Source organism: Ovis aries, chromosome 1, assembly GCF_016772045.2.
Source record: "Ovis aries strain OAR_USU_Benz2616 breed Rambouillet chromosome 1, ARS-UI_Ramb_v3.0, whole genome shotgun sequence".
NCBI lineage: Eukaryota > Metazoa > Chordata > Mammalia > Artiodactyla > Bovidae > Ovis > Ovis aries.
This window is the reverse complement of record NC_056054.1, coordinates 150,264,536-150,291,598: the sequence shown is the minus strand read 5'-3', so window position 1 is coordinate 150,291,598 and position 27,063 is coordinate 150,264,536. Positions and strand designations below refer to the sequence as shown.

The following is a 27,063-nucleotide window of genomic DNA, read 5'->3' as shown; positions in this document are numbered from 1 at the left end:
AGCATGCACATTAAAATGTAAATAAGTATTATAATTTAAGAAATTATAAATTAAAAAGTATAATACAGCAGTGCTTCTCACTGAGGTGGTGAAAAGCTACAGTGTACAATTATTGAGCATATGCTGGTTACTGTGGGGTTGACTCCTGGTATCATTTCTTTGATTCCTTAGAAACTATCAGATTTCCCCCACTTAACAGGGGAAGAAATTAAGGAAAAGGGAGGTTAAGTAATTTGTTCAAGGTTACATATACTATGTAACAGAATTAGAATTTCAACCTACACTGTTTATTTCTAAAGCCTTACCTGATCCTCTTAATTATAAGATTAATAACTTTATGAATCAAAGTTATGGGGCTTTCTTTAAGAGGAAATGTGACTTTTAATTTGAGATTATGTCTCCTGATTTTTTAAAAATACCTTTTGTCATGAATAATACTGCATCTCTGTTGCTTATTACCTTCTTGACCTTGAGCAACTTTCATATTTATCTGTGCCTCTATTTCTTTCTTTCTGTAAAGAGGATTAAAAACATCAATGAAGATATTAAATCTTATAATATTTTTATATCTGTACAAAATGGTAGTTGCAATACCAACTCATTTTATGTTCTTGGTTACCAAGAATTTGACCCAGTTTTTAAATATCCTATAAATTCATAGCAAAATATTAAGAGAGATGACTGTAGTAGGAGAGGGCACAGGCATGATGAGCTTGCTATATCCTCAGGCGTTTTCTTTTTTGAGCCACAGTGATTTCAAAGTAGAATGTGTATTTCTGTATCAGAAGCTCTAGGGCTGACCTTGAGGATGTCAAGATATTTAGTTAAAGTAATATCATGCTATAATCCTATTTCTGTTCAAATTTTAGTAAATGGCACATTTGTATATATCTTTTGAAATGTCTTAAGAAGGATTATTTTTTAAACTTTAAATAAATCTAAAATTGTGTTTTAAAGATATTATAACCACATTAACAATAAAATTATTGCCACATTTATTTGCCCTCCAAAAGTTGATATCTTTTAAAAAAATAATCAGTAATTTTTCTTGTTTTGTGATAATATATATGTATGTATTTTTTTTTACCCTAAGTCCAGATTTATTTTTCTCTTCTAGTTTTGTTACTTCTATCCCAATTTATTTTGTTGATTGTTTTATACCATTTGATCATTAAATGCTATTGTTTATGCATCTCATATGGATTAGAGTTTCCACACATTGAGAGTTGCAGCCGAATGGTATCTTTAAGAGGTAAAAATCATTTTTCTTATAGAATTTACAGTATGAGAGAGTTTGCATACAAATCTCTTATTAAGAGCTATAGACTGAGGTTTTCTTCTGCTGCTTTTTCTTTTGCCTAGATCAGTATTTAAAGTATTTTGAAATAGTTGCTGATGTTAGGGAGGATTCATAGAAAAATCTGGAATTTTTTCATTCTTGAATAATTACTTGATTTGGCAAATCTTTTGTAACAATGCTGCTGCTGCTAAGTCACATCAGATGTGTCCGACTCTTTGCGACCCCATGGACTGTAGCCTACCAGGCTCCTCTGTCCATGGGATTCTCCAGGCAAGAATACTGGAGTGGGTTGCCACTGCCTTCTCCATCATAACAATAGGCTAGAGCTTTTAAACAGATGCTGTCCCTTTTCCCTGGGTTTTGTCCTCTCCATCTCAATTGAGCTCCTTTCTACTTTCTGCTCCTCCATACTCTGAGGCTAGCCTCATTGGTTACTCTTTGATCATCATGCTGTTCTTTGTGTTTCTTATGCGGGAGCAGTTCTTCGTATTTATGCTACTTGCCTGGCTCCTGTCGGTAATTCAGTTTGCGTCCTCTGGGGTAAAGACTGCCAGTGATACTGGAGTTACATCATTTCATTAAAAGTTAATTTGTTTCAAGTAATAGAGTAAATATAATTTGCATTTTCATAAAACCATGGGGATGTGCACTCACAGGCGGGCATGTGTATTGTATATGTTGAGTATATATACACAATACAAAAGGGGGTCATATTTGAAATATTCCACTCACACCTACCATACCCATAGGCTTTGCACTCCACTGATCAGATTCTGTGCTGTATATCTTCCTGTCTTTGAAGTAAATGTGAGCGTGGTGGGGCTAGGAACTTAAAGGCCCCTGCTCGCCCCAGCCCACTGGAATCCAACCCCTGGTGCAGGGGAAGGGGCGCTGTGAAAATACCATCTCCATGCCATCTGTAGCTGTATGAATATTTCTTTATACAAAGAGATGTTTTGTGGAACACTGATTTGCAACTTATTTCCCTAAGCCATCTATCTTGGGACATCTTTTCATATTTAGTACATTTCATTCTACCTCGTTCTTCATAATGAATCTCATGTAATTTGTTGTTTGTGTGTTCCACAGTTAATTTGACCAGCCTCTCTTGTTGAACAGGTAGGTATTTTCTATGGTTTGGTATTTTAAATAATGCCATAATGATTACCTATACATTACACTGTACATGTAGATGTTTTTGCTTCCTTGTGTGATATATTCAATGGGTAAATTTCTAGAAATGGAATTACTTAGTTGAAGACTGTGATCTAGAAATTTTCATAGCTAGCTAATGCCAAATAGTTATCTAATTTATATTTTGTTAAAGAGTATTTAGAAATGTCTTTTTCCTGCACCTGCACTCTGGCTGCACAGACTATCACATTTTATGGGTCTTTAAGTGAAAAATGGAATTTTGAAATTTAGAATTGAATTTGAGTGTCTTTTCAGTGTGTTTTCTGGCCATTTGTATTTCTGTGAACTCCTGGTTTTATTTATTTTTAATTTAATATTTATAACTTTGACCTTTTGAAGTTATTTTGATTTTAAAGGTCCAATTTTTAAACTTAGATTCCAATATCTTAATAAGTAAGCCATTGCTTTCTTTCTCTTTCACATTTCTTTCTTGAAATGTCCTTTTATTGTGTGTTAATTTCTTTATATGTTCGAGACCATTTCAAGAACCTAGTTTTGTCCCACTGATCTATTTCAAATTATTTAAATTACCCAAGTTTTATAGACATAGTTTCATATACCCGTTAAAATGATGAATATGTAACAAATTATGGATTATATAGATGTTTTAATATTCTAAAAATTTTATAGTCTTAAGAAAAAAAACTTTATTTTGTTTAAATGGCATTTCTTTGTTATAGTTAGAATAATGCAAGGAAGAAAGAAAATAGAAATGCTACCAAAAAAATCATCACTGATATTAAGAGAACATCATTTTTTATATTTTTATGTGCTTATATATAGGTAAGCTATATATGTTGAGGCTTCCCTTGTAGCTCAGTCAGTAAAGAATCTGCCTGCAGTGTAGGAGACCTAGGTTCAATCCTGGGGTTGGGAAGACCCCCTGGAGAAGGAAATGGCAACCCACTCCAGTATCCTTGCCTGGAAAATCCCACGGACAGAGGAACCTGGTGGGCTGCAGTTCATGGGGTCGCAAAGAGATGGGCACGACTGAGTGACTAACACTTACTTATATATAGGTAAGAGGGTAGAAAAGTAGCTTGATAGAAATAATATAATGAAACATGAGGAAAATAAATATGTTAAATTTAATTTTAAACAAACTTCTGAAACAAAATGAAAGAAATGACTTAAATCTATACATAACTTTCTTTAAATTGTCCATCTAAGTTTGTGAAGAGATTAAAATGTATAATGATGACAATCTTGAATTTTAGTCCATGTTGAGTGACTCTATTTTTTAAGAAAAAGGAGTCTGACCACTCTTTCCTTTATTCCATCTCCCTTTCACTTATCTGTTGTTTTTACTAAATCAAATTTTCACCCATCCATTGAGATTCTTTTCTTGTTATCACATTCACATAATTACACAATTGTCTAGCCTTGGTTCTATATTTAAAGACTTAGGGCTCAGCCAAACGGCTACAATGACTATCCATTTGTCTGGTGTGTATTTAGTCTTTTAATTACCTAAATTTTATGGAAAGTGATTTTTTTTTTCAAGAATGATTCATTAGTGTCATAGACTTAAAATTATTTTTAAATTTGCAATATTTGAAGAATTCATTAAGTTTGAGTAGGCATGTGTCTCATATAATACCTTAGAATACTACTTTTCTTTCTCAGAATGGTGTGGGCTTGGCTTTGTTATCTTTGGGTCTTTATTGTGATATTCCTTTACCAAAAAATATGTCCCCATCCCCCTTACATTTTTGTACCAGTTGTCCTTAGAATTACATTCTTTCTCCTTTGAATTTCAATAGTTTAAACTGGGTGATGCTCTGTGTGCATGTGTGTGTGTGTGTGTGTGTGTTTTCCAAATTTTTCTTAAAACACAGTATGTTCTTTTTAACATGCATATTTAATTCTATAAGAAATATTGTACTATTTTATATGATTTATATTCATTTTATTTTTGTTCTTCAGAGTCACCAGTTATCCTTATTTTGATCATATTTGTTCATTTTGTATCAATTAACTTTATATTTGATAAAGGACAGAAATGGTATGGACCTAACAGAAGCAGAAGATATTAAGAAGAGGTGGCAAGAATACACAGAAGAACTATACAGAAAAGATCTTCATGACCAAGATAATCATGATGGTGTGATCACTCAGCTAGAGCCAGACATCCTGGAAAGTGAAGTCAAGTAGGCCTTAGAAAGCATCACTACGAACAAAGCTAGTGGAGGTGATAGAATTCCAGTTGAGCTATTTCAAATCCTGAAAGATGATGCTGCTGTGAAAGTGCTACACTCAGTATGCAGCAAATTTGGAAAACACAGCAGTGGCCACAGGACTGCAAAAGGTCTGTTTTCATTCCAATCCCAAAGAAAGGCAATGCCAAAGAATGCTCAAACTACAGCACAATAGCACTCATCTCACATGCTAGCAAAGTAAAGCTCAGAATTCTCCAAGCCAGGCTTCAGCAATACATGGACCGTAAACTTCCAGATGTTCAGGCTGGTTTTAGAAAAGGCAGAGGAGCTAGAGATCAAATTGCCAACATCTGCTGGATCATTGAAGAAGCAAGAGAGTTCCAGAAAAACATCTATTTCTGCTTTATTGACTATGCCAAAACCTTTGACTGTGTGGATCACAATAAACTGTGGAAAATTCTGAAAGAAATGGGAATACAGACCACCTGACCTGCCTCTAGAGAAACTTATATGCAGATCAGGAAGAAACAGTTAGAACTGGACATGGAACAACAGACTGTTTCCAAATAGGAAAAGGAGTACGTCAAGGCTGTATATTGTCACCCTCTTTATTTAACTTCTATGCAGAGTACATCATGAGAAACACTGAACTGGAAGAAACACAAGCTGGAATCAAGATTGCCGGGAGAAATACCAATAACCTCAGATATACAGATGATACCACCCTTATGGCAGAAAGTGAAGAGGAACTAAAAAGCTTCTTGATGAAAGTGAAAAGGAGAGTGAAAAAGTTGGCTTAAAGCTCAACATTCAGAAAACGAAGATCATGGCATCCAGTCCTATCACTTCGTGGGAAATAGATGGGGAAATAGTAGAAACAGTGTCAGACTTTAGTTTTTTGGGCTCCAAAATCACTGCAGATGGTGACTGCAGCCATGAAATTAAAAGATGCTTACTCCTTGGAAGAAAAGTTATGACCAACCTAGATAGTATACTCAAAAGCAGAGACATTACTTTGCCGGCTAAGGTCCATCTAGTCAAGGCTATGGTTTTTCCTGTGGTCATATATGGATGTGAGAGTTGGACTGTGAAGAAAGCTGAGCACTGAAGAATTGATGCTTTTGAACTGTGGTGTTGGAGAAGACTCCTGAGAGTCCCTTGGACTCCAAGGAGATCCAACCAGTCCATTCTGAAGGAGATCAGCCCTGGGATTTCTTTGGAGGGAATGATGCTGAAGCTGGAACTCCAGTACTTGGGCTACCTCATGCGAAGAGTTGACTCATTGGAAAAGACTCTGATGCTGGGAGGGATTGAGGGCAGGAGGAGAAGGGGACGACCGAGGATGAGATGGCTGGATGGCATCACGGACTCGATGGACGTGAGTCTGAGTGAACTCCAGGCGTTGGTGATGGACAGGGAGCCCTGGCCTGCTGCGATTCCATGGGGTTGCAGAGTTGGACATGGCTGAGCGACTGAACTGAACTGAACTTTATATTCAATTTGTCTTTTTTTGTTTTTATTGATTGCATTGGTAATCAAGCCTTTTTAAAAATTTTAATTATTTATTTAAATTTCGTTGAGCTGGGTCTTTTCATTGCTGTGTGTGAACTTTCTCTAGTTGCAGTGCGTGGGGTTCTCTTTGCTGTGGCCTCTCTCGTTGCAGAACATGGCTGTAGGGCATGAGAGCTCAGTAATTGTGGCTCGTGGGCTGTAGAGTGCTGGCTCAGTAGTTGTGGAGCATGGGCTTAATTGCTCTGTGTCATATGGAACTGTCCTGGACTAGGGATCGAACTCATGTTCCCTGCATGGGCAGGCAGATTCGTATCCTCTATACCACCAGGGAAGTCCGCTCTGTCTTTTTTTCCTAATCATATCAAGTTCCAGTTGTTCATTTACCTATTTCTTTGTTGTTGTTGTTGTTGCATGTACGCTTAGTTCCTTGCCAGTTCTAATTTATTATTTTTCTAATGATATATTTTGTTGCTCTTTTTATTTCCTTGGGTCTGTAGTTTCATTATACTTCTCATTCTATCATTCTATCATATTAATATAATCTCTCAGCTTCTATTATGATTGAATTCCTTTTTATCTAAGTTGAAGTACAGTGTGAAACGGGCTTTCCTAGTGGCTCAGTGGTAAAGAATCTGCCTGAAGGAGTTGCAGATTCAATCCCTTGGTTGGGAAGATCCCTTGGAGAAGGAAATGGCAACCAATGCCAGTATTCTTGCCTGGGCAATTCCTTGGACAGAGGAGCCTGGCAAGCTACAGTCTATGGGGTCGCAAAAGAGTCAGACGTGACTTAGCAACTAAGCAACAACAGGGTGAAACATTTGTATAAAGGTTCTTTTTCTGTTCACCTCAGTTGAGGTGTTCTTCATTCGTTAGCTTCTGACATTTTGCGTATTTCCTTTATACCTCTGTTTGGATTCATGACTGTCGTTCTGGGACTTTTATTGATTACCCCCCAGGGTGTGGCAAAGCACAGGGAAGTTTATGGGCATTGGTCAGTTCATTACACACTTCTGGAACTTTCACTTCTGACAGAGAATACCCGCCACATGCTTCACTTCTCTAGTTTTGCCAGTTTTGTTCTACTTTGCTTCTCCCCAGACTTGGGGTAATAAGTGCAAGTGATAATATGTTTTTCGTGTACCAGTCCTAACCGTGGGCTCTGGGGGTCTGGGAGAGGGTCAAGAGCAGCCATGTATTATTCTTGATCCTGCTTGGAAAGGAATCTTTGGTTTCTTCTCATGGCCGCTTGATTTCATAGTTTGAGGTGATGAATGTTCTTTCCATGGTTAGTTTCTGTAGGGCAGGACTAGGCAAACTATAACCCATAGGCCAAATTTGGCCCTGCTACCTGTTTTTGTAAATAAAGTGTTATTGGGACACAGCCACACCCATTCATTTACATATTGTCTGTGGCCAATTTCATGCTTCAGAGACACAGTTGAGTGATTGTGACAGAAACCAGATGGCTCGCAAAGCCTAAAATATTTCCTATCTGCCCTTTAACAGGAAGAGTATACAAGACCTGCTGTAGGGTAATTTTATTTTTCTTGCTGGCTTTTAACTATATTTTCTTTCAGTGTTTTAGAAATTATAGATGTAGGAATGCTCCTTCATTATACTGTCTTGACATAGAAGTTGCTATAATGCTGATTTTAAAATATTCATGGAATAACATAACTATCATGTTTTATACCGTAATGCTTGAAATTACAAAAAGAAAGTTAGTTGGATTAGTTCAGTTTATTTGATATAAGAATGATATCTTACCAGGTAACTTCTAGCAATAAATAAAATTATTCACATCATTCCTCTTTAATGATATCTCCCCCCACCCCAAATGAGAGTAAAACAGGTATTTAATAACAGCAGCTTTTCTGTAAGATTATTTGATTTTACAATTTCCTTTCTTTTGTACTTTTTCAAAGGTATAAGCGGTTTAACCAGACTTTGAGCAGCATTGGAGAGAATGAAGGTGGTATTGATAGGTTTTCCAGAGGCTATGAATCATTTGGCGTCCACAGATGCGCTGATGGTGGTTTATACTGCAAAGAATGGGCCCCAGGAGCTGAAGGAGTTTTTCTTACTGGAGACTTCAGTAAGTATTTTAGAACCATTAAAGTCAGTTGTAGCATTTCATTTATTTACTTAAAACATAGATGTTATATATTTAACTTTTATGAATATTATTGATTACAAATATTCTACTTTTCAGATAGAGCCCGTTGAGTTTCTTGAGTCTTTGCCTTTATGTGCTAAAAGTATTTCTGATTTGATGTGATACATGTATTTCTTAAAACTTTATATTCTATATACCAAGTGCCAGAAATAACAGAGTTTGTGAGAAAAATTATGTTAGGCAGACTACTCCCAATTTCTTAAACCTTGTTGGCAAGCTCTGACAAAACCAATACCAATTTAGGTAAAAATTTTGGTTTAGGTTTAGTCTCCACTAGCACTTGCTCCTGGTTGTTTGGCATCATAGTTCTTGCATCCTCGAATCTTTTTTTGAGACCTCTGTAAATGTAAACATCTAAATTAGAGGGTTAACTTCTTCATCAGTCAATTTTTTGTTTTTTTCCCTTTCCTTTCTTTTTTTTAATAACACAGTGGGAAATATCTTCTCAGCCTTATTATCTGCACTGTTAATTTCACTAGACAATTAAGTGTAGTAGCTCTACAAGTCAGGCTTCTAGCTTACAGTTTAGTAGAAGCCTTGTAAGTACATAACTAATATACAGTCTGCTCAGTTTTATTCTATAAGTATAAATAAATTACTGTAATAGTGACAGGGGAAGAAGCTCAGTTTTGAAACTAGAATAACTGGAAAACTAAGCCTTGGCAAAATGTTCATAATTCAAGGAAAGGAAATATCAAATAATAATAATCCTTTAGCACCATAGGATAGTATCATCTTCAAAGTTTGATTTTCCTGGACTCAGAGGTCTGTATGCTGTCCTGTTGTGGAAAGATCAAAACTATAGACAGAAAACTGAATTGTCAGGGTTTGGGGGTTGGAGGTGTGAGTTGACAAGTTGATAAGAAACATAAGGGGACATTTTTTTGGGTAATGGAAACATTTTATGTTGTGATTGTGTTGGTTTCATGATTGTATACATTTGCCAGAATCTATAGAAGTATGCATTTAAAAGGGTGAGTTTTACTGTGTGCATTACCTTAAGTAACCTGACTTTAAAAAAATTTTTGTTTTTATTTATATAGTCTAAGGCAGCACTGCCCAATAGAAATATAAGGAGCATCATTTATATAATTTAAAAAATTTCATGGTAATATTAAAAAAATAAAGGGGAAAAACAGTGAATTTTAATAATGATAGGTTTTTTAAATTTAACCCCATATATCAAAATATATTTTAACATGTAATCAATATAAAATTTGTTAGTGAGGTATTTTCATTCTTTTGTATTGCTTCTTCTAAATCTGGTGGGTATTTTTCCGTTGGAAATACTTGATCTATATTTAGACTTAATGCAGTTTGCCATTTAAAGTGCATACCCAAATTTTTCCAAATATTGTTAAAAGTTCTAGCAACTCAACTGAGTGGTAGTTTTAAATTTTACATTTAATAAAGTAATTAAAATTAAATAAAACTTTAAATTTATTTTCTCAGTTATACTAAGTTCATTTTAAGCACTCAGTAGCCACCTTTGTTTAGTGGCTCTATTATTGAAAAGAACAGGTCAAAGGTCAAATATAAGTTATTCTTTGTGTAGTTGCCAAAATGAGATGAGGTCAGCTTCCTGTGTTTCTAGAGAAGTTAGTGAAAACTTTAGGGAGTGTTTTAAGAAAGATCATGTGATCTGCTGATTCAGATTAACATGGCCTGGTGATTATTATGAAATATATTTTGAAGCTATCAGTCTTTTCACTTAAATTGTTAAAATTGTTATAATTTTTTCTTGTATATAAACATGACTATTTCCCCATCTTCTCTGAGTGACTGCATTGACTGCTAGCTTTTTGTTAATAGATTTGTTTTATATCAACCTCTAATCAAGGTGCTTTGGGGCGTTATATTTTATTAGTTTTTTTTTTTTTTACTGCCGTTTATTGAGAAGTATTGCTTGAGAGTATTTAAGTTAGATTTTTATGTACATATACCAAAAAAAAAGTACTATAAGAATCTCAGTTAAAACTTGGTACTTGCATTTGGTAACCTCTCTCACATATTTATGATTGAATCCACTAAATAGGTTTTAGAGATATAGAAATATGGGAAACTATATGAAACTATATTTGGTAGCTATAGAGTTGTGCATTGTAAATCCAGTTGAGCCATGTATATGTTTGGAAATTGTATTTAAAATTTTTAAGGATTAGGATTTAATGCTTAATTATTAAAAGTATAATAATTTATATAGTCTTTTGTAAAGAGAACACTAAAAATTATCTAGTTCCTATTTTAGTGTAGAATAGCTTAACTTTAAAAAATCTAATTTGATTTTTGAAAATTCTACTCTTTGTGAAGATATGTCACGTAATTTAAAATCTCTCCTTATTCTTGAAACAACACTCTGTCAAGTTTTTTCAATCAAGCAGTATTTATTTAGTATCTAAGGGTAGGAAGAATATCAGATTTAATCTGTGGACCTTTATTTTTACCGGAGAGGTAGGAATGTCTAATATAAATGAAACTGTGATAGAAGGTAGGAAGTATGATAGAATATAGTTAACTGTTAAAATAATTAACAAGTGGTATATTGGGAAAATTTAAATGTCTAATATATTTACTTATCTAGACGAAGGTTTTTTTTTTTTTTTTGGTCGTGTGTATGGTCTCAGAAAGTGAAAATGTTAATCGCTCAGTCATGCCCAACTCTTTGGGTCCCCATACAGGGAGGCCTGTCGTGCTGCGTTTCATGGGGTCGCAAAGAGTCAGACACGACTGAGCTATGGAACTGAACTGAACTGAACTGAACTGGACTATAACCTCTGTCCATGGAATTCTCTAGGCAAGGATTATGGAGTGGGTATCTCCTGTATCTAGCATCTTCTCCAGGGGACCTTCCTAACCCAGGGATCAAACCATAGTCTCAGATTCTTTACTGTCTGAGCCACCAGGGAAGGCCCTCAGGATCTTCTTATATTTGGTATCTCTCGACTTTTCTCACTGAAGAGCTTTGGCTTAAAAATAAATAAAAGCAACTTCCAAATTGACAGTGGGGCCAAAATTCTAGATTAATAATGCATTTAAAAATAGTGTGTCTTTGGAAGAGAATGTTACACCTGAGTATAAATTTAATATGACTTTGTATAATACAGAATTTTGATGATACTGATAGTGTAGGTGAAAATATACATTACTGAACTAAACATGTATTTTTAAAAAACACAATTAAGGAATTCTCTATTTTATTTTTCCCTTATTTACATAAAAATCTATTTTTTCATGTGTCAAAGAGTTGAGTAAGAAGAAAGTTATTTTTCTTTGTTAATGTTTTTCTCAGCATCAAAAATGTGTTTGATTTTATAGTAAGTCTTCCAATGTATAAACGTACTAAACCGAAGTGGAAATACAATTTGTGTTAATTAGCTAAAAAATTACAGTTGATTTTTTAAAATTAGAAAATGCAAATGAAGTTAATTAAAATTATTCTAGGTGCTTTGGTAATGATATTAAAATGTTTTTAAAAGCATTTAACTGTATTCATATAACTTTATATTTATCAGCTAAGTTGAAACAGCAGTAAACAAAAGATTCTATAGAAATAACTTTTAACTGTAACATGATCATTTTTAAGAATTCGTTTCCTTACTTTGTCATCTAATATAACAGTAAGCTTAACTTTTATCTATATACTTAAAATATCACCTAAAATAAACATATTTTTTTTCAGCAGCAGCAGCAGCAGTGATGTAAAAAGTAACATAATTTTACTTATGTTTTTATCATGAAAGTGTATACATATATGATTTAAAACATTGCTTTTGTACCTACCTCTTCCCTACACTTCCAAAGATAATGTAAAACATATCTTCAAAAAACAATATAAAAACCTCATTTCTGTGAAGGCATACATTAACTGTTACTTATATTCACAGTAATAGGAAAATAGTAAAAGGAAATCTTCTTAAATCAATTTTTATCTAAATCATTAGCCATCTATTACTGAGAATTTTTCAGAGGAAATGAAAATTAAAGACTGTCTAGACTTTAATTCTGTATTATAAGAAATTATACCAGTAGTCAAAATATGTTAGCATATTGTGATGTCTCTTTCCTCTTCTAATCATTGTAGAAATTGCACTGTCCTTTTCTGTACTAATAGAACTGCTGGTAAATTTATGTTTTTCTAGCATATTTTTTTTGCCAACTGACCTGAAAATATTTTAGGTACAAATGTTTACTGTTGTAAAATATAAATGATCTTTAAGAAAGAATTACTAGGAGTTGGTGTGTAGAGGAAAAAAAAAAAAAAAAAGAATAGCATTTTGAGTTTGAACCCAAGTAGAGCTCTCAAAACTTGGCTCTTCATCTGGCTTAGTAGGGATAAAGGCAATGATAGTCCTCTTATTTCTCTAACTGGTTTGCTGTAGATACTAACTAGGTGATTGTAGTAGATACTAACTAGATTGCAAATGTGAAGACATTTTATACATCATTTAGTGCTACAGAAATCTTAACTGAAAAATTACTCTAATTTGCAAAGTTCTTTCTTTTTCTTATGTAAAACGCATTGCAAAAATCAGTTGATATAGTCTCAGTGTTGCCCAAACTGAAGTAGCTCTGGCTTTTGCCATCCACATTTTTAAGACTTGGAAAGCACCTTCACTTTAAATATATTACACATATTTTTCTTCATTTGACAGAAAATGAAACAATCATTTCTTTTCCTTTCAGTCTTTTTTTTTTTTTTTTTTTTTTAAACTAGCTTTTTTAAGCAGCTAGCAGCTGCTGCAGCCACCCAGGACAGTGTATATATAATGACATTCATCAAGATTGGAATCTTACCACCCAAAAAGTATCTCTGAGCCAGACAGAAGCTACTTTAATGGCTTGAGATGAGTTTCTGAAACTTTGAATTATCTTTAATAAAGGAAAGATTCATTCTTTAGAAAATTAAATGCGATTTAAAATATACTTGGGGTTTTAGAACTAAATCATGTTTATTGCAGGTTGCTAAATAATTGAAGAAAACTAGCTTCTTTCCGGTAGCTAGATGATAATAAGCAGAGAGAAAGGCAGTAAACTACATATGTCAATATAAAATAATTGGGTTCCTATTCACTATAACTGAAAACATTTCATTTAAAATTACTAAGTCTGGGAGCTAGGCACTTTTCAAATAACCTAAATGTCTATCATTGATAGACTGAAAAAGAAAAGGGAAAGAAAAAAAAAAAAAAACCTGAGTTTTATGCCTATAGAAAAAAGGAACCACACGTATTTTTGCAGAGTGGGAAAGATACTAAAGAAAATTTTTACTTAATTTCTGGGCAAAATTTGTCTACAATTTGATTTCCACTTATACAATTACCAAGAAGTTTATATCATCACAAAAGCATTTATATTTCTTAATTTCACATGCTCTGAAACAGTGCTCCTCAAAGTGTGCTCTGTGGAGCAGTGTGGTTCTGTGTCCTGTAATTGGTTTACAGTAATATATTCTCAGAAATTGGGAGTACACATTTAGAAACCTAATAGCAGTTTGACAGAGGAATTTTATTTCTGTTGAATCTAATAATGATAATACAAATATTGGGGCTTAAAATTTGAAAGTCTTCTTTCAATTTTCTAATAATTCATTTTTAATATTTTATGTATTGGTCTGTAATAGATTGGAAATTTGAACAAGGAAAGGTAACTGGCATATCATCATAGATATTAATAGTTTGAAAATCTTGATCTGAAAAATAGTGATATTATTATATTTTTTTGGTTTAGAAGTCCTTTCTGGTTGGAAGGTAGAGTTCTGATGTCAACCTCCTTTGTATTCTCTTTCTTCAGCTAAATCTGTGGCGATTGTGTTCGCTTTTTCTGTGGTATGGCTTGTTGCAAAAAAAGGCCACAATTGCCTGTAGTAACACAGTCTATTTCTTGCTCATGTTGGCTGCAATTGTCAGCAGTGGCTCTGTCCCAAGTGTCACATTCTTTCCAGCATCCAGGGTGATGGAGCAGCCCCTGTGTGAGATGTACCAATCAGGTGACAGAGAGAAAGAGCAGTAGAGGGAACCTGTCATGGCTCTAAAAGCTTCAGTTCAAAAGTGGCTAATGTGGTCTCACTTCCATTTCATTAACCAAATAGTTTGGCTAAGCCTTATGTCAATGATCCTGGAAGCAGAATTTGCTTTTATGGAGACTTATAAAAAATAAGGAATAATAACATAAATGACCCCCCTGGCAAAAAACACATTTTCAAAATATAAAGTGTTAATCTGCCGGAGTTTTTGATATCTTAGAGTCTTTCCTGTAAGAGCAGAGGGTGCCAGGTAGGGTAATGCTCCAAAGGAGATTGTTAAGACGTTTTCTTTGAAATGTCTACTGACCTTAGGATTCAGATGGAACTTCAAAGAGTCTTTTGCAGTATAGACATTTCAACTCCCCATGGGTCCTCTCTGAATGCGTTTTTGTTAGTTGGCTTCCTTCAGTTTGGCTTATTGGAGATGGTGACGTTTCTAGAAGGCTTCTCAGGTGGTACAGTGGTAAAGAATCCGCCTGCCAATGCAGGAGACAAAAGAGATGTGAGTTCAAGCCCTAGGTCTGGAAGATCCCCTGAAGAAGGAAATGGCAACCCACTCCAGTAGTCTTGCCTGGAAAATTCCATGGACAGAGGAGCCTGGTGGGCTACAGTCCGCAGGGTTGCAAAGAGTTGGACATGACAAAATGACTGAGCACTCACACAACAGGTTTCTAGAAAGTGAATTTCCAGGGTAGTCTGGGGAACTCTGATACTGTTTATTTTGGTGATTGAGTGGCAAGTTACAAAGTAGAGGTAGAAGGCTTTAGGACTGTTAACTAAACCAGCACCAATGCTGAAAAATAAACTCTTTGATGTATGTGAACTTAAAATAACTAATTAGCTAATAGGCATTTTTGTAGCAAGTTGTCAGAATGTTCTCTAGCTCGCTAGTCTGATGTTGAGTCTCCCATCGCTTTTATCTGTGTTCACTGATGAATTGTACATTTTCAGTGGAATAGATGTACAGTGGAGATTTACTTAATCGCTATCTACTTTTTAGCATTTATTTCTGCTTGACACGCTCACCGCAAGTGATACTGCCTGTTTCCCATAGGATGCTGAGCGTGCATGGGGAGTGGACTCTGGACCTACTTCGTGTGTGTACTTCTGCTGTTGCCAGTTGCTTTGTGTGCTTATAATGAGCCAGTTTCCCATCTGCCTCAAATCCTGTGAATGTCTATTCTTTTCATTGGAATTCTGTAATGTAATGTTATGTAAAGCGATGAACTGTGAGTGTGACAGTGAAGAAAATCATCAAGTACTGGGAAAAATCTCAGTAAGGACAAGTTAGAAAGTTACTGTGAATTAAGCATGCACAGTGAATTGCAAAAAAATGATATAAATCTGATGATTTCATATGCCAATTATATTGCATGCAGCTTGTAGCTTTCATTCTATTTTAATCCAAAGGAAATTAAAAATTATAAGTATTGCATTGTAAGTATAGTTTCATATGATACAGAATCCTAATCAAAGGACCTAAACTTAAAGAAATAGCTGTAATTTATATCAGAAGGGGAGTGAATATTTATATTTGTCTTTTAAACTAAATCATTTTAATATGTATGATTTTTGCTATGTATGTGTAATTTTTTACAGTGTATATAATCATTCTCTGATTTAACCAATATTTTCAATATGTGAACCAACTTCTAGCCCTGGTTGTTGTGCAGGATTAAAGAGCTTTGTGATAATGCCTAATGGGATTATTTTTAAAGGGAAGCATCTTTACTTTCTGGAATATTGGTGGATGCTATTAATGCTAGAAGGTAGATTTTGAACTGTGTGACATAAATAATAATTTTCTAGCCTCATATTGCTTTTTTGTAACTATCCTGTTAAAAATATATGCTGCTTGGATAATACAGTACCTTTTGTTAGGTTTCAATTTTGGTTTTTCACTAATTCTTAATGTCTATAAAATTATTCTGTTTATGGTTATTCTTCAGCACTTGTCTTTTGACATTTTCATAATTTTGTCCATTAAAGTGACTTTACTAAGCTCACCATTTACTTATACAAAGAAGGAACATTATTCATATTATTCTCTTATCAAGTTAGAGGTTTTCTTAGAGAAGTTCTGTTTTAAAATAGTTACATCTAGCCCCAAGTGTGAATGATTATAACATATCTCAACATTCTCTGTATCTTGATCACACCTAAACTATTCATTTTAAGTTCAAATTGTATTACACTAAGAAGCAGCTGTCACTTAAGATAGACGTTTAAAGCAACTGCAATCTAATTTGTTGTGATTTTCTTTCTTCTGCCACAGATAACACAACTGAATATCATTTTGTATTGTAGGGGAGTTAATGGAAATGTAGTAAGTCTGTAAAAGGTTTACAGCACTGTTTGTTTTGCTTATCCAGACAGTGGTCCCAAGCAGGTCTGCTGGAATTCACTGATTAGCCTTAAGGCTTTGTCCATGTTATTGCCAGACTTGGAAATCTGTAGCTTTTTCCTCACATCCTTTCCCTCATTCCCTCAGACTGGGTTGTACTCTTTACATTGTCAATCCCTGTTATTGTGTTATTAAAAAAAAATTGGAAGGATTTTTAAGCTTGAATAGAGATTAAAAAAAGGAAGGGAATTTCTGCTTCTTTGTAGCTGTGCAATTCCTCATGTGAAACTGTGGAAGTATTCATTTTAATTTTGACTGTCAGAGACCCACCTCTTATGATGGGTTCCTGAAAAAATGACTTAGCTGTCTTAGTTTTGCTTCTAAATCGGTAGCAGAAGGACCTCAAATGTATTATTTAGAGATTAGGAACCTGAAAATCATAGCGCATTTTCTCAGCAAGTATCAGTGACCTTCAGTAGTGATACTGTGGTGCCGAGCCACTGCCGGGCAACCATGGAGACTAATGACTTTTGACCTAAATCTTGAAGGCTTATTATTATACTCTCACTTCTTAGTTACTTGTTTTCTTGCTTATTTTAACATTTTAAAAGTTGAGATCCAATTCACATAACATTTACCATTTCAAATTGTACACTTCAAATTGTAGTTTTTAGTATCGTCAAATCACTATGTTGTGTAACCACTGCTGCTAATTTCAGAACATTTCCATCACTCCCAACAGAAACCTCATAGATATTAGCATTTAGTCCCAATTCTTCTTTTCCTCTGTTTTTGGTAACCACCAATCAACAAAGGTCGGTCTAGTCAAGGCTATGGTTTTTCCAGTGGTCATGTATGGATGTGAGAGTTGGACTGTGAAGAAAGCTGAGCGCCAAAGAATTGATGCTTTTGGACTGTGGTGTTGGAGAAGACTCTTGAGAGTCCCTTGGACTGGAAGGAGATCCAACCAGTCCATTCTAAAGGAGATCAGCCCTGGGGTTTCTTTGGAAGGAATGATGCTAAAGCTGAAACTCCAATACTTTGGCCACCTCATGCGAAGAATTGACTCACTGGAAAGGACTCTGATGCTGGGAGGGATTGGGGGCAGGAGGAGAAGGGGGCGACAGAGGATGAGATGGCTGGATGGCATCACTGACTCGATGAATGTGAGTTTGAGTGAACTCTGGGAGTTGGTGATGGACAGGGAGGCCTGGTGTGCTGTAATTCATGGGGTCACAAAGAGTCGGACACGACTGAGCGACTGAACTGAACTGAATCTATTTTTCCTAAATCTATGGATTTGCCTCTTCTGGGCATTTCATTATAAATGGAATCATACAGCATGGTGCCTTGTGTTTCTGGCTTCTTTCACTTTTTATTACACTGTTTCCAAGGATCATTCATTTTGTAGTATGTAGCAGTCAGTTCTTCATTCCATTTTATGGCTGGATAATATTCTCCGTGTAAATATACCACATCTTGTTTATCCATTCCTGAGCAGATGGACATTTGGGTTGTTTCTACTTTTTAACTGTAGTGAATAAAAGCTATTATTGTGAATAACACTTTTATGAACATTTGCGCATGTGTGTGCTAAGTTGCTTCAGTCTTGTCTGACTCATCGCACCCCTATGGACCATAGCCCACAAGGCTCCTCTGTCCATGGGGTTCTCCAGGCAAGAATACTGGAGTGGATTGCTACCAAGGCTTGAACCTACCCAAGGCTTGAACCTATGTCTCTTGAAGCTTTTGCATTGTAGGCGATTCTTTACCACTGAGCCATTTATGTACAGGTTTTTATGTGCTTTCAGTGATCTGGGTTGCCTTGGTAAGCCAATATTCTTACTAGTTCAGCTATTTGGCTGCACTAGTCATTTGTTTGCCCTAAGATCCTTGCACCTGCCCTTTTCTGCTCTGCATCATATTTCCCCAATTCCCATGAACTCTGCTTCTATTGAGTTGGTTTAGTTGGAGGCGAAACATGATGGCAGGTTGAGGGAGAAGCCAGGGAACGTCCCCTTCTTCCCTCACACACTCTCTGTCTAAAGTGTGGCTGACCTTATCTCTTTGGTCAGCTGTGTTTTTGTTCTTGTTGCTTATCTTTCAATGAGCTCAGTTCATGCTGGGAAAGCTTGCCTTGTTTCCAGCTTCTGCTAGATGGCCCTGGCTTCTGGATTCCAGTAAATTCTTCCTCTTCCTTAGGGAAAAATTACCAGATTCCTATTATTGGTAATCCCTGGGTTACATAATTGTCCTCCACTTGAATTCTTTTTTCATTATGACCTATGTAACCATAGGTTATAGGAGAAAAGAAAAGATATGAGCATCTGAATGCAGAGTTCCAAAGAACAGCAAGGAGATATAAGAAAGTTTTCCTCAGTGATCAGTGCAAGGAAATAGAGGAAAACAACAGAATGGGAAAGACTAGAGGTTTTTTCAAGAAAATTAGAGATATCAAGGGAAAATTTCGTACAAAATTGGGCACAATAAAGTAAAGAAATGGTATGGACCTAACAGAAGCAGAAGATATTAAGAAAAGGTGGCAAGAATACACAGAAGAACTATACAAAAAAGGTCTTCATGACCCAGATAACCACGATGCTGTGATCACTCACCTAGAGCCAGACTGGAATGTGAAGTCAAGTGGGCCTTAGGAAGCATCACTACGAACAAAGCTGGTGGAGGTGATAGAATTCCAGTTGAGCTATTTCAAATCCTGAGAGATGATGCTGTGAAAGTGCTGCACTCAATATGCCAGCAAATTTGGAAAACTCAGCAGTAGCCACAGGACTGCAAAAGGTCAGTTTTCATTCCAGTCACAAAGAAAAGCAATGCCAAAGAATGCTCAAACTACCGCACAATTGCACTCATCTCACACGCTAGCAAAGTAATGCTCAAAATTCTCCAAGCCAGACTTTAACAGTATGTGAACTGTGAACTTCCATATGTTCAAGCTGGTTTTAGAAAAGGCAGAGGAACCAGAGATCAAATTGCCAACATCCGTTGGATCACTGAAAAAGCAGGAGAGTTTCAGAAAAACATCTACTTCTGCTTTATTGGCTATGCCAAAGCCTTTGACTGTGTGGATCACAACAAACTGGAAAATTCTGAAAGAGATGGGAATACCAGAATACCTGACCTGCCTCCTGAGAAATCTGTATGCAGGTCAAGAAGCAACACTTAGAATTGGACATGGATCAACAGACTGGTTCCAAATATGGAAAGGAGTACGTCAAGGCTGTATATAGTCACCCTGCTTATTTAACTTATATGCAGAGTATATCATGAGAAATGCCAGGCTGAGTGAAGCAAAAGCTGGAGTCAAGATTTCCGGGAGAAATATCAATAACCTCAGATATACAGATGCTGCTGCTGGTGGTAAGTCGCTTCAGTCATGTCCAATTCTGTGCAACCCCATAGACGGCAGCCCACCATGCTTCCCCGTCCCTGGAATTCTCCAGGCAAGAATACTGGAGTGGGTTGCCATTTCCTTCTCCAATGCATGAAAGTGAAAAATGAAAGTGAAGGTGCTCAGTCGTGTCACTATGATACCACCTTTATGGCAGAAAGTGAAGAGAACTGAAGAGCCTCTTGATGAAAGTGAAAGAGGAGAGTGAAAAAGTTGGCTTAAAGCTCAACATTCAGAAAACTAAGGTCATGGCATCTGGTCCCATCACTTCATGGCAAATAGATGGGAAAACAGTGACAGACTTTATTTATTTATTTTTTGCTCCAAAATCACTGCAGATGGTGATTGCAGCCAGAAAATTAAAAGATGCATACTCGTTGGAAGAAATGTTATGACCAACCTGAACAGCTTATTAAAAAGGAGAGCCATTACTTTGCCAACAAAGGTCCATCTAGTCAAAGATAGCTTTTTTTTTTTTTTTTTTTTAGGTTTTTCCAGTAGTCATATATGAATGTGAGAGCTGGACTATAAAGAAAGCTGAGCGCTGCAGAATTGATGCTCTTGAACTATCCTGTTGGAGAAGACTCTTGAGAGTCCCTTGGACAGCAAGGAGATCCAACCAGTCCATCCTAAAGGAAATCAATCATGAATATTCTTTGGAAGGAGTAATGTTGAAGCTGAAACTCCAATACTTTGGCCACCTGATGTGAAGAACTGACTCAGCTGAAAATACCCTGATGCTGGGAAAGATTGAAGGTGGGAGGAGAACTGGATGACAGAGGATGAGATGGTTGGATGGCATTACAGACTCAGTGGACCTTATTTTGAGTTTGTGATGGACAGGGAGTCCTGGCGTGCTGTAGTCCGTAGGGTTGCAGAGTCAGACACGACTGAGTGACTGAATGGAACTGAACTCAACTATGTAACCAATTCCCTGTACTAAGTCCCTCTTCTTGAAATAAGGATTGTGATTTCCATTCTGGGTCCCCATCACTGAAATAGTATTTCCCTTCTGTTAGGCCTACTGAGTTATGCAAGTCAACAAAATACCCTTCACACTGTGATTTAGATATTCTAAAGCATCACTGTAAGGGTTTCGCTCAGTGCCCCTGCATCTGTTAAAGTACTTTGAGTAATTTTTTTGGGAGGAGTTTTAACTACTTTGTGAATTTTTGTGGCTTTTTATGATACAGAAGTATGTAGTATAAAATTTAAATTGCTCAGAATTCTCAAAAACTCAGCAATGAGAGATATTGTTATATTCTTGACCTTCGTTGTAACAAATTAGTTATGTTTTAATTTAAACAGCCTTTTTGATGTTCCCTCTGTTGAAGAACAGTTCCTTCTTCATCGTGATATTTTCCCCTCCAGTGTGTGGTACATGTGTCACTTAAAGTCGAGTAGTTTGCAGGGGGTGTTTTTAAAATAAAATTTCAGGGTGAATAACACTCCTTGTGAATGAGTTTCTTGGGGTAGAGTTTAATGTGGATGATGTATCACTATCACTTCTATTTCGCTTTCACACTATCACTTCTCTATTTTGAGGACTTTTATCATTTATAAGCTAGTGGTTGCTATAGTATCACTTATCCTTCCATTTCAGCTTTTCCGCTCTTTCTTGTTGGGGGTTAGTCACAACCATACTGTCTTGTCTTTGCCTGTAGTAGGTACAGTGCACCCAAAACAGCAACCCCATTTTTTGAAGAGACTCTTTTGAAAGGAAAGAAGAACACATTCTTCCTGGAAAGAATCAGGCAGGCTCATCAGTTACAGGGGAGGGTAGAGAACAATGAAATAATTATTTCAGATTTATTGGGTGAAGGAAATTTGATTCCTACTCCCTGTCCACTTTCTCAGTCAGATGTCTAGACAGATATTTTCAGATATTTAGGAATGCAGGAGCATGGTAATGCATTCTTTTTGAATGCATCCAAAGCATTCTTCCTAAGGAGGTCATGTATAGATGGCGAGCCAAGTAAGAGGAATATGTGGCATGCCAATCAGTTGCTCAATCTCAGGAGAGAGTAAAGTGGAAAAAGTAAAGCACAAAATGTGGAACAGCCATAGAGAGCAACTAAGAAGAGAGTGGAAAGAGAAGTCCCATGAAGAAATTTCCTGGGAGGAGTTTTCTGGAAGGAAAATGGCAAAATGGGACCTTAGAAGAGTTTTGGACATGAATAAAGGTTTTCTGCAGAAGAAAAACGTAAGGCTCAATTTACACATGATACTGGAAAGCGTTTCCTTTAGGTGGCTGGTAAAGACTGTTTATGTCCTACCCCCACCTACAGTGGATATGTTGAAGTGCTACCCACCCCTCCACCCCATGTGATGGTATTTAGAGCTGAAGTCTTCAGAAAGTAATTAGGCTTAGAAGAGGTCATGAAAACCCTGTGATGGGATTAATATCCTTAAAAAAGAGAAAGAGAGATCATGCTATCACATGAGGATACAGTGACAGTCTGCAAGCCAAGAAGAGGGTCCTCACCAGGAATCAGATCTTCTGGGACCTTGATCCTGGACTTCCAAGCCTCCAAAACTGTGAGAAATAGATGTCTGTTGTTTAAACCACCCAGTTGGTGATATTTTGTTATGGCAGCCTGGATGGACATAATGGTCCAGGGTCATGTCATTGAACTGTGAACAGTCCTAGTTTTCTAGTTGACTCTGCAATGAACAACATTTACTATGGTGTAAGAACTGTTCATTAGTTTTTAACTTTTTAAATTAACCTGTAGAAGCATCACTAAATACTTGGTGCTTACAATGTTTTTGTAAAAATAATAATGACAATTTTGGAAGATTTTCTGAAAAGACTATTCTTATTTGAGTAACTATTTAAAAAAATTGGTCATTTATGTGAATTATATCTTTATAGTGATAATTGTTTATGATATACTTGCCAATTGATGAAACAGGCCAGGCTGATGTATTGCTTTATGGATGAAAATGTTCATCCCCTTAAGTGGAAAGTAAGTGAGAAGAGAGCTCCATCAGGACTGAAGGTGAATGAACCATGTGCAGATTGACAATTCTGGGTACTGTATAGGAATTTGTTTGTTTGCTTGTTTGCTTTTAACCCCAGCAGTTCTAACTTGCTTTCTTTATTTTTACTGTCAGTTGATTGCTCAGTGTGCCTAGCTCCAGTTGATATGAGTGTCATCATTAGGCGGTAGTGATTTGCAGATGTGCTTCTGTTGAAGAGTTTTTCTTGAGAGTTACGAGACTTTTACCTTTGCATTAGTCAGGGAGCAACAGGAAACAGATACACACTCAGGGGTCTCACTGAAGATAGTTTTATGAAGGCCTCTTTAGAGAAGGCTGAAGAGAATTAAGGGAACAATCAGGATTAGAAGCTCTTGCTTCTACCTTTGTGTGTAGGTATGGGAGAGGAGGGGATGGTTGCTGTAGCATAGGCAGAGCTGAAGCTTTCAAAGAGTTGCCCAGGTTTAGATTCTGTGGCTAGAAAAAGGCAGGGATGGGCGTGGGTGCTAAATATCTCATGATTTCTCTTATACCAGCATCTGCCATTGGCCAGTACCAGCCTAAAGCTGAAGGGCGGGGGAGTCCTGGGATTGCTGTCTACTGAAGTCAACCTCCAGGGTCTCAAAGAGCAGGTCTGAGAAACTCCAAAGGATTTTAAGGTGGAACTAGCAGAGAAACGAGGAATAACCAGAACAGCTATCAGGTTTCTCTTCATGTGATTTAGAGGTACCCAAATCACCAGAGGCATTTTTTTTTTCCACTCTCTTCTCTTCTGAGTGATGCCAAACTTCCTTAAATTGCACATCAGTGTATTATATACATTTTTATTCAAAGAAGAAAACATTTTTGGTACAGTGTTTCTTCTTTCCTTGCTCCCTCCCCTTCATTTTTCCTTCCCTCCCTCCTTCCCTCTTTATTTTCTCCCTCCAGTCCTTTTCCTTGGATATGTTTTTGATCATATTAATTGTGAACAAGGCTAGTACCTAATATTAAGAAGTGGAAGAGTTTCAGATTTACAGAGGGTCTGAGTTTTTAGGGAAACGAAGATGGAATTTTATTTAAAGCAAGAAATTAACTTTGTTGTAATTTATCAGAGGTTGCTGAAATATCATAAAACAATGTGTGTGACTACCAGTATGTCTAAACTCTAGTAAAGGTTTTTCTTTTATTCCCCCCTGAGTAATAGAATATAGTCTTAAAGTAAGGTGTTTACTCTGTTAACGCTGTAATATTTCCCAAATAATGTACAAATTCACTAAATATACTGTTGTGCATCGGCATATGGTGATTTTTTTAGAAAGTAGGTTCGCTTCCAAAATCTGTTAGAGGCCTTGATGTTGGCAGAGCACGTGAAAATCTGCAGTTTGAATTCAAGAACTTCTCTTTGAGCCCTCCTGCTTCCCTTCTCTTTCAACCCTCCAGCTTAGGTAGCAGTATTTATTGAACACTTTCTATGTGCCAGACACTGTGTTAAGTCACGGAAATTTAGATAAAGAAGGGTAGTAATTCTCATCTAGCAAGGGAAATGGATGGTCTTCTCTTAACTGACTGTGATTGCCTAAGCTCATGTAGTAATTAAACTGTGGATCTGATGTTCTTCTAAGTGTTGTGGCCATTCCTGTATGCTTTTTTAGGTAGAAAATAAAGATGTATTTATAAAATATAAAGATATTTTACAAAATAAAAGAATTATATAGGGATATTTTCTTAAATACTATCTAAAGTTAAAAAAACTCTTAGAATATAATTTAGTGATAATTATAAACAATATACTCTTTCACAGTACTTTTTTGAAAAGTATTTTCTGATTGCTTATTTGGTGACATTTTGTGGTTTATTTTTAAACCAAAAAGTGTCCAAATGAAACTTCTGAGGTATATTTATAGAGAATCTGTAATTGATTTAAATGATACATGAGGGCTTTTTTGTCAAACTGAACTGAGCTAGGAAAAAAATCCCTTAGAATAGCTGTATTTAGATTTTAATGAAACTAGGCAGAAAGGAGACTAAAGTGAATTTCCTTTTTAGTCTTTTAAATGAAAAAGTGCATCATTTGTCCTATATATCTTATTCATCATCAGTCATAGCAAAGCATTCATTCCCATGAGAGAGATAATGGATTCAGAGAGCTGAGAGGAATGGAAGATTGTCATTCAATGCAGATGAGTTTTAGTAATAGTCTTATCATGAGAAATTGGGTTGCAGAACCTTAAGATTTAGAATTAAGTTGCCATAGATATATTTAATTAAAAGTAGATTGCTTTAACCTTTCTTTAAGTTAGAAATAGGTTTAAAATCTTAAATTAAATTTATAGTTAGTTTGTATTTAACTTGTATTCAAGGCTTGCCTTTAATAGGGATTCTTTATAAAGTTTAACCCCCCAAAAGTACATTTTAATTGAACTATTACAGTGAACATATAAAGAAAGTTTCTGAAAGAATTCAATAACTTGGTATATTGGATCTGAGTATGGTTTACTTTTCTCCCAATGGAAAAAGTAACCAAACTATCAAACCAAACTAAAATCTGAGAACAAAAGTAGGTTCTGCCTTCTGAACTTTTCTAACATCTCGTTACAGAGCTTCTCAATCCTTATAAATTGTGTTTCCTAGTGTCTCAGTATCATCATGTAGTAGGTTGTTATCTCATTTATTCCGTATAATTCTGTCTGATGGGCAGTACTTTTCTAGAAGTTAAGCATATGAAGAATGAAGTTGTCAAAGTAGAAAAGCAAGCATAAATTAAAAGAAAAAAATAGTACATGTGTTAGCTAGATTTGCAAACTCTACTGCAAAATTGGTTTGAGGTTAAACAGAGATAACTGCATTTTCTAGTTTTAAGACATCAGGATCCCCTGTTCCAGGCAAATGCTGAGGTTTGGGCTGTGTTTTGGGCTATGAGTTTCCTGCTTGAGAAAACCCAGATGAGTAGAGCCCAGGGACAGAGTTGATACCAGTTGCTGCAGCTCTCTTCTGTCATCAGCCTGTGTCTCCTGTCAATCATGCAACATAGCCGATCCTTTTTCTCTAAGGTTTACTAAGTCAGAAGAGGCGTTTTATCTCCTACTGGTTTACTTTTTCCTAAGAGCTACTCATTGAGTGGTAATATAACCTTAAGTACTTTATAGCTTTATCTCTCTTGGCAATTATGACTTTTCTTATTTTAATGGCTAGGTCATGCTAACTAGCAAAAAAGTATCTCAGAAAAGTATCTCAGATTAATTGTTCATGTTAAAATCAAAGTAAAGGTAAATTTATTCACTACAACTTTCATTTCCTTTTTAAAGGAAAGCTTGCTGTAGAAAATGGTCCCTATTTGTTCTTTTTTTTTCCTTCTCTCCACAGGGTGAGGTAATCACAAACTAAAATCTCCTATAAATATACCATCATTACCCAGAAGGTAATTACACTTGTAGAAGTGTTAATCTTTTCTCAGTGAAGATCAAGATTCATTCACTCTCAGAGGCTTGTTGAAAAACACATGGTCATGTTAGGCATACAGAGAATAAGGTCCATTGTTACAAACAAATGGGTTATCCTCATTTATACCTGCACTAGGGCTCTAGTGCCTCTAGTTGCCCTAGTGGCTCAGTTGGGAAAGAATCTGCCTGCAGTGCAGGAGGCTGGTTTCCATCCCTGGGTCAGGAAGATCCTCTGGAGAAGGAAATGGCAACCCACTCCAGTACTCTTTCCTAGAGAAGTCCATGGACAGAGGAGCCAGGCAGTCTGTAGTTCATGGGATTGCCGGGAGTCGGACTTGACTGTGAGACTTTCGCTTTCACTTTTTCAGACTTTGTATTGGTTTATGCCTTCAATATCAGCCATATAGGGAGAGCCTGCTATGTACAGTGCCGTAAAGCAAGTAAGTGCAGATGAAATTGTGTAAAAATGATAGCTCTTAGTATGGTGCCTGGCATCTAGTATATTTATAATAAATATTTCTTCACTAACTCATTTTTAGCTTT

At 36.0% G+C, this 27,063-nt stretch overlaps 1 protein-coding gene across 1 annotated transcript in view; it reads left to right on the top strand.

Moving 5' to 3' along the window:
- GBE1 (1,4-alpha-glucan branching enzyme 1) overlaps positions 1-27,063 on the top strand; it is a 307,124-nt gene that overhangs the window by 60,541 nt on the left and 219,520 nt on the right. Inside the window, exon 2 of the mRNA XM_004002835.5 lies at positions 8,091-8,260. Within this exon, the coding sequence (XP_004002884.2) occupies positions 8,091-8,260 (170 nt within the window). The remainder of the gene's footprint in view (positions 1-8,090; positions 8,261-27,063) is intronic.